At 42.8% G+C, this 12,754-nt stretch overlaps 1 protein-coding gene across 7 annotated transcripts in view; it reads left to right on the plus strand.

Moving 5' to 3' along the window:
• sptbn4b (spectrin, beta, non-erythrocytic 4b) overlaps window positions 1–12,754 on the plus strand; it is a 94,816-nt gene that overhangs the window by 21,283 nt on the left and 60,779 nt on the right. For 4 of the 7 annotated variants that reach the window (XR_016169829.1, XM_089135291.1, XM_089135292.1 and 1 more), the window contains exons 5-14: window positions 238–329; window positions 443–523; window positions 634–782; window positions 1,996–2,108; window positions 2,203–2,390; window positions 6,092–6,209; window positions 8,115–8,273; window positions 8,353–8,655; window positions 9,121–9,271; window positions 11,872–12,742. Coding sequence is in view for 6 of the 7 variants with exons in the window: in XM_089135291.1 (XP_088991417.1) it covers window positions 238–329; window positions 443–523; window positions 634–782; window positions 1,996–2,108; window positions 2,203–2,390; window positions 6,092–6,209; window positions 8,115–8,273; window positions 8,353–8,655; window positions 9,121–9,271; window positions 11,872–12,742 (2,225 nt within the window). In the remaining variant the exon portion in view is untranslated. The remainder of the gene's footprint in view (window positions 1–237; window positions 330–442; window positions 524–633; window positions 783–1,995; window positions 2,109–2,202; window positions 2,391–6,091; window positions 6,210–8,114; window positions 8,274–8,352; window positions 8,656–9,120; window positions 9,272–11,871; window positions 12,743–12,754) is intronic. The other 3 variants (XM_039647539.2, XM_039647541.2, XM_039647544.2) reach the window with 1 other exon arrangement.

Here is a 12,754-nt window from a genome sequence, read left to right on the forward strand (position 1 = left end):
ACACTTCTATTGTCCCTGCAACGTCAGAGCGTCCAAAGCGTCTTCCCCGTACTATTTGACAAGCGTCCTTGACAGGGTGGCCAGAGCTTCTTTGACACTCAAGTCGGCGGCGGTGTGAACATACAGTAAGGCTTGTTGAGAAGGAAAGCCAGTGATTGGTCTCTTAAAAAGCACACAATGTTTTGATGTCTGTGCATTTCATATTACAGTAACGTTTCATTGCTGTTTCTCATACAGATTCAGGTGATTAAGATTGAGACCGAGGACAACAGAGAGACACGCTCAGCAAAAGATGCCCTACTTTTGTGGTGTCAGATGAAAACAGCAGGGTAACTATCTCACAAACAACCCAGGGACAATCATTTCATATAGCCTTTATAGAAAAAAACATTCTTTTCTTAAACATGAGACATTTTTCATGATGCTGTGATTTTTTTCACAGGTACCCTGAGGTCAACATTCACAACTTCACCACATGCTGGAGGGACGGCCTGGCTTTCAACGCGCTTATTCACAGGCACAGGTTAGCGGTCAGGCAGACTCACACTCGCCTCGTACATCGTACCAACTTTGCTTTCATTTATGCCATTCACGCCTGTTCTGTGAGTTGATTTCTGCTTGTATGTTTCACAGGCCTGATTTAATTGAATTCCACAAGTTGACCAGATCAAATGCAACACACAACCTCCAGCAAGCCTTTAACATAGCTGAACAGAGTCTCGGACTCACCAAACTACTAGACCCTGAGGGTAACAAACAGCATTTTACCCTCACTAAATACAGTTAAGGGATGGTTTAAGTCCTCTCATCTTTTTCACCTCCAAATCACCTCAATTTATAATGTATGACTTTATTTATTCAGATAAACTCAAACAATAAGTAAAGGTTTCCTGTAGCTCAAACAGGAGGTCATGGGTTCGATTCCCAAGGAAAGCAAGAACTGATAAGAATGTAAATGTGTACCGTGAAGTCTCTTTGGATGAAAGCATCTGCCAAATGCATAAATGTAAATGTATATGTCTGTGAGTCCATATAATGCTAGTGAATGGCTGCTGCTCAGATGATGCTCGAAAAAAATCACACACAGCGATTGTGCCGGTAATCCATACAACCCCAGTGAAACGATAGATGTGTGTTAGAAAATTACCAAAATTTTAAACTCTTTGGATAGTGGTTTCCCAAAGTTACTAGCTGATCAGCCACAATTTTGACATCGATAACATGGGGTAAAACTGCCATATAGATATTTTTTATATTTTCACATTATTTGGCAGCAGGTGTGTTAGGCTGCTGTCACTTTAAGACATGACGCATGGATCCATTATTCTGTAGTTTTCTTTCTCAACTGTTTATGTTCACTTAAAACATAACACTGTGTTTAGGTGACTACTTGCCAAGACCGGCATTTTGACATTATTTTGTTTATATTTAACTGTTTAAGCACAATAAGCAGAGGAAAAATAACTCAATTTAGTTTTTAATTGCACAAAATATGCAGAAATGAGTAAAATTATGCGCAATACTCACAATCCCACACCCGAAACTCAAGGCCTGTAACACCAATAGTGTTCATCCAGAACAAATGAAATGATTGAGTGAGAGGAGGCGGGTTTTGTGTCGACTCGCTGTCGCAGAGATGAGAAAGCGAGAATGCACAAAAGCGCTGCTGGTATCGTGTATCTATTCTGAAGAAAATTAAGTATTCTGATATTTCTGCATCTATGAAGAATCAATGCTTTGTCAAAATTACATTGCACTTAGTTTATTTCAGACGCCTGGTTTTCAGATGATGGTTTCATTTGTGTTTATCTGAAGAAAGAAGTCATACACATTGGGGATTTTTTGTGTAAATTATCCCATTAATACAATGTGAACCTTTAAGTGCCCTAGTTTAGGCAGAGATTTGATTGTTTTTTGCTATTAATTCAGCTGAACAGCTGCACATTTTATGCCTGATTTGATCACTCAAAACAATAACCATTTTCTCCCATCCAGATGTAAACACAGAGAATCCAGATGAGAAGTCCATCATCACTTATGTAGTATCTTACTATCATTACTTCTCCAAAATGAAGGCACTTATTGTAGAAGGAAAGAGAATTGGAAAGGTAAGAGGTTTTTGTGAACTTTTGTTTTTACCTCATTTCAATTAGCTGTTTTATTGGATACATGCACACATTTTTCTCTTAAAACATTTTGTAGGTGCTGGACAACGCTATAGAAGCTGAGAAGATTATTCGCCGCTACGAGGCTTTAGCGTCCGACCTGTTAGAGTGGATTGAGAGAACCATAAGCATCATCAGCAACCAGAAGTTTGCAAACTCGCTATCGGGTGTTCAGCAACAGCTTCAAGCCTTTACCACCTACTGCACCATTGAGAAGCCTATCAAGTAAGAGAGAATAATTGAAACAGAGGACTGGGTGTTGGCAGACGATCCATGACTGCCAGGAAAATACTCAGACTATGACTGTTAATCATTTGGTTCTTTCAGCCGTTTCCTACGCTGCCATTTAAGGGTACTATAGTTACTGTGTTGTTGGTCGAAGGTGTGCCTACCCTTGTGAAAAAGAAGTGTGCTTAAAGGAGAAGTTCACTTTTTAAAAAATTTTTGTTGATAATTTACTCACCCCCATGTCATCCAAGATGTCCATGTCTTTCTTTCTTCAGTCGAAAAGAAATTAAGGTTTTTGATGAAAACATTCCAGGATTTTTCTCTATATAATGGACTTCAATGGGGTCCAAAGGGTTCAAGGTCCAAATGAGAGTTTCAGTGCAGCTTCAAAGGGCTTTAAACGACACCAGACGATGAATAAGGGTCTTATCTAATTAAACAATCGGTTATTTCAAAAATAAATCAAAAATTTTAAGTTTTATATGCACAAATGTTCGCCTTGCTCTGTTCTGTGACGCGCGTTTGTGACTCTCCTGTTTGAACAAAATGAACAAATCTTTTTTCGAGTCATTTGGTTCATTCAACGAACGAAATGACTCGAAAAAAGATTTGTGTGGATCTTGGATGACATGGGGGTGAGTAAATTATCAGGAAAAGTTTTTTTTAAAGTGAACTACTCCTTTAATTGCATTGAATTTGCACTTGTAGAGTACTTTAAATCTTAAAAATATATATTTAAAAAAACTGGATTTTGCAGCTAATATAATATTAATAAAATAAAAGGGCTTCTTAACACCTTTAAAAATGCGAGACGCTCAACATTCAACCCGAATATAGTCATATAACCATTGCAATAACTATTAAAAAACTGCATAGTGCTGCTTTAACATTCTGTCAAGAAAGTGCTTGCATATTCATATCATCAACCAACAAAGTCACCAAGTCTTGTTGAAAATGAAAGATTTCTGTTCGCAGATTGTCAGTCTGAACTCCCTTTTAGAATCAGCCAGAACACAAAGTATCAAAACTTCCTTCAACGGAGGTGCCAATGTGTACTGGATGCTTTTACTCTGTGCGTCATCATGTTTCTAATGCTCTGAGTTAATTACATTAGTCCGTTATTGGCATAAAGACCGGCTCATACTGTTGCATTCATCAAATATGGCAATCAGGGAATGTGCTGAAACTTGAGAGAGATGCAACTCTCACCGCGAGTAATGCGGCTTGTTTAACACCTACTGAACGAAGTTGCCGTACGTTATAGTCACATGATATGTGGAAAGTATCTGTGCTGTTTTTAATAGAAACACACAGGGAGTCTTAGGTGTGATGCCGATGCCGTGGAGTAGCAGAAACACAGGAAGGAGGCTGGATCCAAACGCAGTGTATAGGCTTTATTTAGACAAACTACATATTGAACAAAGACTCAGGAACAGGGCTCAGGAACAGGACTCAGATACAGGAGTGACTCACATCGACCTCACACGTACAACAACTCACAAACTAAGACAAAAACACAGGGCTTAAATAATCAGACAAGCAAACTTAACAAGGTAACAAGGGGGCGTGGACAATAGGAAACACCTGGAAAACTCAATAGACAGGGAACCACTAATAATACAAAGACAAAGACACAAAACCACATCATAACAGAGCCCCTCCCCTATGGGCGGCTCCTGACGCCCATAAAGACACCAAAAAGTTCAGGTGGGCGGTGAAGCAAAGGCGGTCTGGGGGAGGGACGGAGGGCCAGGCCCGTGCAGGGGAACGGGACCAGGAGGTAGCCAAGACGAGCCTGGGCCGCAGAGCGTGGGCGGAGCAGAACCAGGCGAAGGCCAGGGCGGAGCAGGACCAGGCGAAGGCCAGGGCGGAGCAGGACCAGGCGAAGGCCAGGGCGGAGCAGGACCAGGCGAAGGCCAGGGCGGAGCAGGACCAGGCGAAGGCCAGGGCGGAGCAGGACCAGGCGACGCTGTGGGACCCTCGGGCGTCCACAACAGTGAAGGTCCCTCAGACGGCCACGGCGGTGAAGCCCCCTCGGGAGACCACGGCGGTGAAGACCCCTCGGGCGGCCACGGCGGTGAAGACCCCTCGGGCGGCCACGGCGGTGAAGACCCCTCGGGCGGCCACGGCGGAGAAGACCCCTCGGGCGGCCACGGCGGAGAAGACCCCTCGGGCGGCCACGGCGGAGAAGACCCCTCGGGCGGCCACGGCGGTGAAGACCTCTCGGGCGGCCACGGCGGTGAAGACCTCTCGGGCGGCCACGGCGGAGAAGACCCCTCGGGCGACCACGGCGGTGAAGACCCCTCGGGCGGCCACGGCGGTGAAGACCTCTCGGGCGGCCACGGCGGAGAAGACCCCTCGGGCGGCCACGGCGGAGAAGACCCCTCGGGCGGCCACGGCGGAGAAGACCCCTCGGGTGGCCACGGCGGAGACCTACTGCCCCCCCCCAAAATTTTCTTGGGGGTAGCTACGGGGACATAGGCTGGAGCAAGCACCGGCTCAGAAACAGTCTCCAGCTGGACGTGGCTGACGTGCAGCGCAGGCTCTGGAAGCTCTGCTGAGACGTGACGAGGCTCTGGAGGCTCTGCTGAGACGTGACGAGGCTCTGGAGGCTCTGCTGAGACGTGACGAGGCTCTGGAGGCTCTGCTGAGACGTGACGAGGCTCTGGAAGCTCTGCTGAGACGTGACGAGGCTCTGGAAGCTCTGCTGAGACGTGACGAGGCTCTGGAGGCTCTGCTGAGACGTGACGAGGCTCTGGAGCCTCTGCTGAGACGTGACGAGGCTCTGGAGCCTCTGCTGAGACGTGACGAGGCTCTGGAAGCTCTGCTGAGACGTGACGAGGCTCTGGAAGCTCTGCTGAGACGTGACGAGGCTCTGGAAGCTCTGCTGAGACGTGACGAGGCTCTGGAAGCTCTGCTGAGACGTGACGAGGCTCTGGAAGCGCTGCTGAGACGTGGAACAGCGGTGCGGGCTCAGCGGGCATGATGGTAGTGATAACATCCCTCTCTACCTCTCCAACAGTGAAGGGAGATCCACAAAACTGCAGGACAAAATCAATGAACTGCTCCAGGGTCCAACTGGGGTCCTCCTCTGGTAAATTTAAACCAATGTCCAGATCCAGACCACTCCAGAAACAGTCCTTCAATGCATCTTCTCCACCCGGAACGAGATGGCTATACAAAAGGAATTCCTCCACATAATCCTCGATGCAGCGATTGTTCTGATAAAGAGAGCAAAGTTTGCTCAGTGAGCTCTGGCTACTACCTGCTGGATCCATGTAGTTGGTGAGTTGTTCTGTGATGCCGATGCCGTGGAGTAGCAGAAACACAGGAAGGAGGCTGGATCCAAACGCAGTGTATAGGCTTTATTTAGACAAACTACATATTGAACAAAGACTCAGGAACAGGGCTCAGGAACAGGCCTCAGATACAGGAGTGACTCACATCGACCTCACACGTACAACAACTCACAAACTAAGACAAAAACACAGGGCTTAAATAATCAGACAAGCAAACTTAACAAGGTAACAAGGGGGCGTGGACAATAGGAAACACCTGGAAAACTCAATAGACAGGGAACCACTAATAATACAAAGACAAAGACACAAAACCACATCATAACATTAGGAAAGGGATTTGTACGACAGATGTAGTGCAGTTTGTGTGGTTATTCATGGTGTGGGTTGTTGTTTTTCCAGATTCCAGGAGAAAGGGAACCTGGAGGTGCTGCTTTTCACCATCCAAAGTAAGCTCAGAGCTAACAATCAGAAGCCATATGTGCCTCATGACGGGAAACTTATCTCAGACATCAATAAGGTATGCTTAGTTACAATGATTTTCAGCTAGTTACCATATTTATATTGTGTATAACTTAAATTAGCTTCTTAAAAGCTTCTTTTTCTGCTAAAGGCACAATATGTAAGATTTTTAGATTACAATATAAAAAAACACTAAAACAATGTTATATATTTTGCTGACTTGCGTACTTGCATTAGCCCAAATGTTTAAATCCAGAGAAATTTTAACCAGTGTAACGACCTGTCAATGACGTCATATTCTCGATTTCCGGTTTACTTGCATAGAAACCATAGAAACACCAAAGACACCTTTTTGCAGTATGCGTTTTATTAGACAGGTGAGCAACTGTTCGAATCTCATGTTTTCTTAATTTACTGCTAATAACATGAGACAACACTATTATGTCAAATGGCTAACATAGCAGAATCAGATCTAGCTTTATTTGTAGTAACAGTAATACAGCATTTTCTCCACCATACAATATATTTTAAAATGAATTACATGCCATTTAGCAACATATGTCATCCAGCTATTATTAATATGATAGTAAAAGTAATAAACTGTGTTCTATTGTTCAAAATTAAGGAGGCGAATGTTAAACGTAACTTTAATTGTATCTTTAATTATAAAATATGCATAATCAACAAAGCCGAAGGAGCGGCTGGAGCCGAGTGCTGAATATAAACATAATAAAAACAGCAAATAAAATGTCCCAGGCTCTCGGACCCGCACTAATTCATACCACAGTAACGTTAATAAAACTTTAACTAGCTCATCCATGAGTCCCATCGGCTCCCATGATCCCTGATCTTTGTTACTGTTTTGTAAAAGCGACCTGTAGCTGAGAAATTTACGTACTGTGCCTTTAATATTTTTCTGGAAACTGTGATATTTTTTTCTCTAATGAATAGAAATTTAAAAAAGAACAGCATTTATTTGAAATTGAAGTCTTTTGTAACATTATCAATGCCTTTTTCTTCCCTTTAAATCTTACTGACTTAAAGTTTTACTTTCTTTTGTTTTACTGTATTTTAATCAAATAAATGCAGCCTTGGTGAGCATAAAAGACTTCTTCCAAAAACATCTTAATTATTTGAATTTATTTTACCACTAGTGTATAATAATACATTCTTTCTTAATATTATTAATGTAACTTATTGTTAGATTTTTGGTTACAGTGGTGTGAATAAGTTTTGACCCCCATGCTAAAGTTGCCTAAAAAGAGGAATAAAAAATCATCTTTTGGATATTGATCTTAATGCCTTAATTAGAAAAATGAGGAAAACTCCAACCTTTAAGAACACAAATTTTCTTTGTGAATGAATAATGTATCATAAATAAATAAATAAATGTTTTTCCTTAAAATACAGGGTGCATAAGTCATGGCACCCCTATGTTAAATTCCCATTGAGTCAGGCAGATTTTTGTTTTTAAAAGCCAGTTATTTCATGGATCCAGGATAATATGCATCCTGATAAAGTTCCCTTGGCCTTTGGAATTAAAATATCCCCACATCATTACACACCTTCCACCACACCTAGAGATTGGCATGGTTTTACTTCAGTTAGCCTAATAGCTGGTTTGATTTGCATTGAAAGATGATCTTATGGAAAGTACCCCATGCCAATCTCTAGGTGTGATAACATAGGGGTGCCCTGACTTATGCACCCTGTATTTTAAGGAAAAACATTTATTTATTTATGATGCATTATTCATTCACAAAGAAAATTTGTGTCCTTAAAGGTTGGAGTTTTTTCCTCATTTTTCTAATTAAGGCATTAAGATCAACATCCAAAAGATGATTTTTTTATTCCTCTTTTTAGGCAACTTTAGCATGGGGGTCAAAATTTATTCACACCACTGTATATGGTTATTGACATTGCCCCACAGAATAATTCTTATATTTTGTTCGTCCCATGAAAGGCGTGGGAGAGACTAGAGAAGGCGGAGCACGACAGGGGCGTGGCTCTTAGAAAAGAGCTGATTCGTCAGGAAAAGCTAGAACTTCTTGCTCAACGGTTCGATCACAAGACCACCATGAGGCAGGCTTGGCTGAATGAAAACCAGCGCCTCGTCTCACAGGTGTGGAGAACGGGAAAAATAAATGTTGTGTGCTGTGTAAGAGACAATTTTGGCTTAATCAGAGCTGCGGTTTTCTCAGGATAACTTTGGCTATGACCTGCCAGCGGTAGAAGCTGCCATGAAGAAACACGAGGCGATCGAAGCAGACATCTTGTCATACGAGGAGCGCATCAGTGTCGTGGTGGAGCTGGCGACCGAGATGGAGTCTGAAGGATACTACGACATCCGTCGCATCTCGGCACGCAAAGAAAACATCCTCGGCCAGTGGATCCTTCTGAAGGAGCTGGTGGTGGGACGTAAATCCCGTCTGGAGAAGAACCTTGCCCTGCAGAAGACCTTCCAAGAGATGGTCTACATGATCGACTGGATGGAGGAGATGCAAGTGGGTTAACTGATCTGTGATTAACCCCCCATAAAAAAAAAATTAATTTTGTGTTTTTTTAGTGCTGGGCAACGATTATTCGCATCCAAAATAAAAGTTTGTGTTTACATAATATATGTGTGTGTACGCATGTATATATTTAAGAAAAACGTGTTATTTATATATATTATAAGTTGTATATACATATAAATATTTCTTCATGTGTGTGTATATATATATATACTGTATATACAAAATAAGTATACACAGTTCACACACATATATAATGTAAACACAAACTTTTATTTTGGATGTCATTCATCACGATTAAATACGATTAATCGTTGCCCAGCTAGTCTTTTTACATCAAGACAATAAAATCTTCTTCTATTTTTATGCTACTATCCTGTATTAAAACAAACAGCTGTTGTGAAGGTGACACAACCAATCACGTTTCTTGACCAAAGTGCTATGTTCTCACTCCAGATTAAGCTGCTGTCTAAGGACTACGGTAAACATCTCCTTGAGGTGGAGGACATGCTCCAGAAACAAAGTTTACAGGAGGCTGACATCTCTATACAGGCCGAGAGAGTTCAAACCCTCAACACTGCAGCTCTCAAGTTCACTACTGTTGAAGGTGAGTGCATCTCTGTCTATTTAGATTCAGAGACTCTGTCTGGGGTCAAGATGTGATGGAGGATTGTGAATTAAAGGTTATTGGATCTGAGATGTCCAGAGACCTCTGGAGGGGAGAGGGTGTAAAATAGTACGACATCAGGAAGAAAATGCTCCACAAGAGGGCTGCTGGTTTGAGAATTAAACTACTTATAGTACCAAGAATAAATCGCCTACATAAAGGCGACCGGGCCTGTGCAGTAATAGGGCCGAGACAGTGGAAAAAGCTACCGCTATCTATCAGGTCTGCAAAATCACTGTCATTGTTTAAGAATTTGTTGAAAGTCGGTAGCCTATAATGGTTAGATGTTATGTTTTATATGTTGTCTATTTATTGTTCCATGTGTGTCCTTATTTTTATCTTTTTATAGAATTTCTATGTAAAGCACTTTGGTTCAACCTTGTGTTGTGTTTTAACAATGCTATATAAATAAGCTAAGCTATTACACTACTTGTGATTCAGGGCTCAGCAATAAGGATTTTTGCTATGTAATTTCTTATTTGCTCAAATTAATGATAATATATTTCAACAAATTTTGTTTATTTGATTAAAATACTGTAAAAGTGTGAAATATTAATACAATTTGAAATAACTGTTTTCTATTTTAATATGTTTGAAAATATAATTAATTCCTATGATGCAAAGCTGAATTTTCAGCAAGTCTTCAGTGTCACATGATCCCTCAGAAATCACTCTAGTGTGCTGAAACATTTCTTATTATCATCACTGTTGAATACAGTTGTGCTGATTAATATTTTAGTGGAAACCATGATACATTTTTTTTCCAGGATTCTTAGAAAGTTCAGAAGAACAGCATTTATTTGAAATAAAAGTATTTTGTAACATTATAAATGTCTTTAAAAGTATTATATAGCTGGAAATTATACATGTTTGTATAATGTAAATCTATAAATTCATCAAAACTCTCAGCATATGATGCAGAACATGCTGATAAATTTGTAGTTTTCAACACTTTCTTATTGGTGCTTACAGAAACTAATTTCTAGCCTGGGTTTTCCCATACTACCTTTGCGCAGCGCAATTTTATTCTGGATACCACGGACCAAATTTTCGCCTCAGCGAGGGGACCAATCACAGAACGGGGAGGGAGTAACAATACGATGACGACATCTATGCGACACACCGAAGCAGTTTGTTTATAGCTATGGATCAAACATAGCAGCAGACGCGAAGTAACATTTCGATGCAGCCTTATGGCGCTTTTCCACTGCTGGTATGGCTCAATACGGTTCGGCTCGGCGCGGTTCGACTCGCTTCGCTTTTCCACTGCGTGGTACACCTCGGCTCGACACGGCACGCCTTGGTTCGCTTTAGCTCGGTTGCTTTTCCACTGCAGTTAGTACCGCTGGTACTGGGTTTGGTTTCTCTTTTCGATATCTATTGGTCGCAAATACAATGACGCTGGTACTGACGATTCTGTCTGACCAATCAGTGATCTGCAGTGTTTCACGTCACATTTTAGTACTGGTACGGTACGCTTGGAACCTCAACAGACCAGGTACCATTTAAAGCGAGCCGAAGCGCGCTATACCGTCCCGTACCATGCAGTGGAAAAGCGCCACAAGTGAGACGTACCGAACCGTACCGTACCAGGCAGTGGAAATGCGCCAAAGCGTGCCGTACCGAACCGAACCGTACCATGCATTGTAAAAGCGCCATTAGATATTGTTCTAAGTAGTTTAGAACGCAAATAAATCTGTGACCTATCGTCTAATTTCTTTCGCTCTACTTACATCATCTGGTATAATTGAAACGATTGGCTATGAGCTACATAGAGCCGCATTTGATAGACATTCGTAGCGCCCAATAAACGGCTCTGGGTATTCGTAAACCACGCCTCAAATACGAGAAAATGAACATGTGGTTCCACGTCAGACCACTGCTGTGTCCGAAATCTCCACTCAAAGCACTACTCCCTACCCCCTATGTAGAGCACTATGTAGTGAGCTCACCAGCATAATAGAAACACCACTTTCGGACACTACACGATCGTCTCTCGGCGCCGTTGTTTACATCATCTGTCAGCTTGTGCCGAGCCGGCTCTGGGCTGAATAGATTTTTTTTAAATAATTACATTACATTATATCGAGCTTATTTCTCCAAAATTTTAAAACTAAAAGTCATTTCGGGCCGTTTTTTTGTTATAATGCGCTACTCCACACATGATTATAACTTATTTTTACGATCAGCGCAATGCATGATGGTATGTAGCCTAGGGCTTGGGTTAGTGACCATCGGTTGTACACTACTTTTCAAAATGCTTTCTGGGATACATTGAGTGGACTATATAGGGTATAATAATCATCACTATACATTCGGACAGCACTACAAAATGGCGAGCTCACTATATAGTCCACTATATACAGTGAGTAATGGGTGATTTCGTCTCACTGACGTTGACATTTTTTGACGTTATTTCCACAAATTAGACAAAACCTCATCTATGTTAGCTAGCTAAATAACATCATCTTGGTATCAAATGAGCATTTTGATGATTTCATACAGTGAAATGCTCCCGTTCTTCTGTCTGTCTCTCTCAGGTTACCAGCCGTGTGACCCTCAGGTCATTTGTAACCGGGTCAACCATGTCAACACCTGCCTAGAAGAACTAATGCAGCTGGCTGCAAAGCGGCGCATGGAGCTGGAGGATTCACGCGAGCTATGGGCCTTTTTCCAGGAGGTGGAGGAATCGGAGGCTTGGATCCGGGAGAAAACATCCATCCTGGCCACGCAGAGCTGCGGAAAAGACCTGAGCAGCGTCCTGCGACTGCTGCAGAAGCACAAAACTTTAGCCGGAGAGCTGTTGGCGCGGCGCGCGCTACTTCAGCAGACCATGATGAAGGGCAAGGAGATCCTCACCCAGAAGAGCTTCGGCACAGCAGGAATACAAGAGAGACTAATGGAGGCCAAGGCCGAGTGGAAGAGACTGGAGGACCAGGCCACTCAGAGGCTGTGTAACCTACAAGAGGCACTGGACTTTTTTCAGTTTAGCACGGAGACGGATGATCTACTAGCTTGGCTACAGGACACTTACCGGCTTGTTTCTAGCGAGGACTTCGGACATGACGAGTACTCGACGCAGTCTCTTCTTAAAAAGCACAGGGGTGTCCGAGAGAGTATCGATAAACACCGCGTGCAAGTGGTGGGGCTCCGGAAACACATGGTCGCGTTGCCGTTGTATTATCGCGAGCTGGATGAAGTGCGAGCACGGATGTCAGAGACGGAGCAGCTCTACACGGAGGTGGCGGAAGTCGCCGTGTTGCGTCAGCAGTGGCTCCACGACGCGCTGGCCGTGTATCGCATGTTTAGTGAGGTGAACGCCTGTGAGGTGTGGATCGATGAGAAAGAGCAGTGGCTGAACAATATGGAGGTTGCCGAGAGACTGGAGGACGTGGAGGTGATCGCACACAGGTAGGAGCAGGT

Source organism: Pimephales promelas, chromosome 10 (assembly GCF_988280905.1).
Source record: "Pimephales promelas chromosome 10, fPimPro1.hap1.1, whole genome shotgun sequence".
Lineage (NCBI taxonomy): Eukaryota > Metazoa > Chordata > Actinopteri > Cypriniformes > Leuciscidae > Pimephales > Pimephales promelas.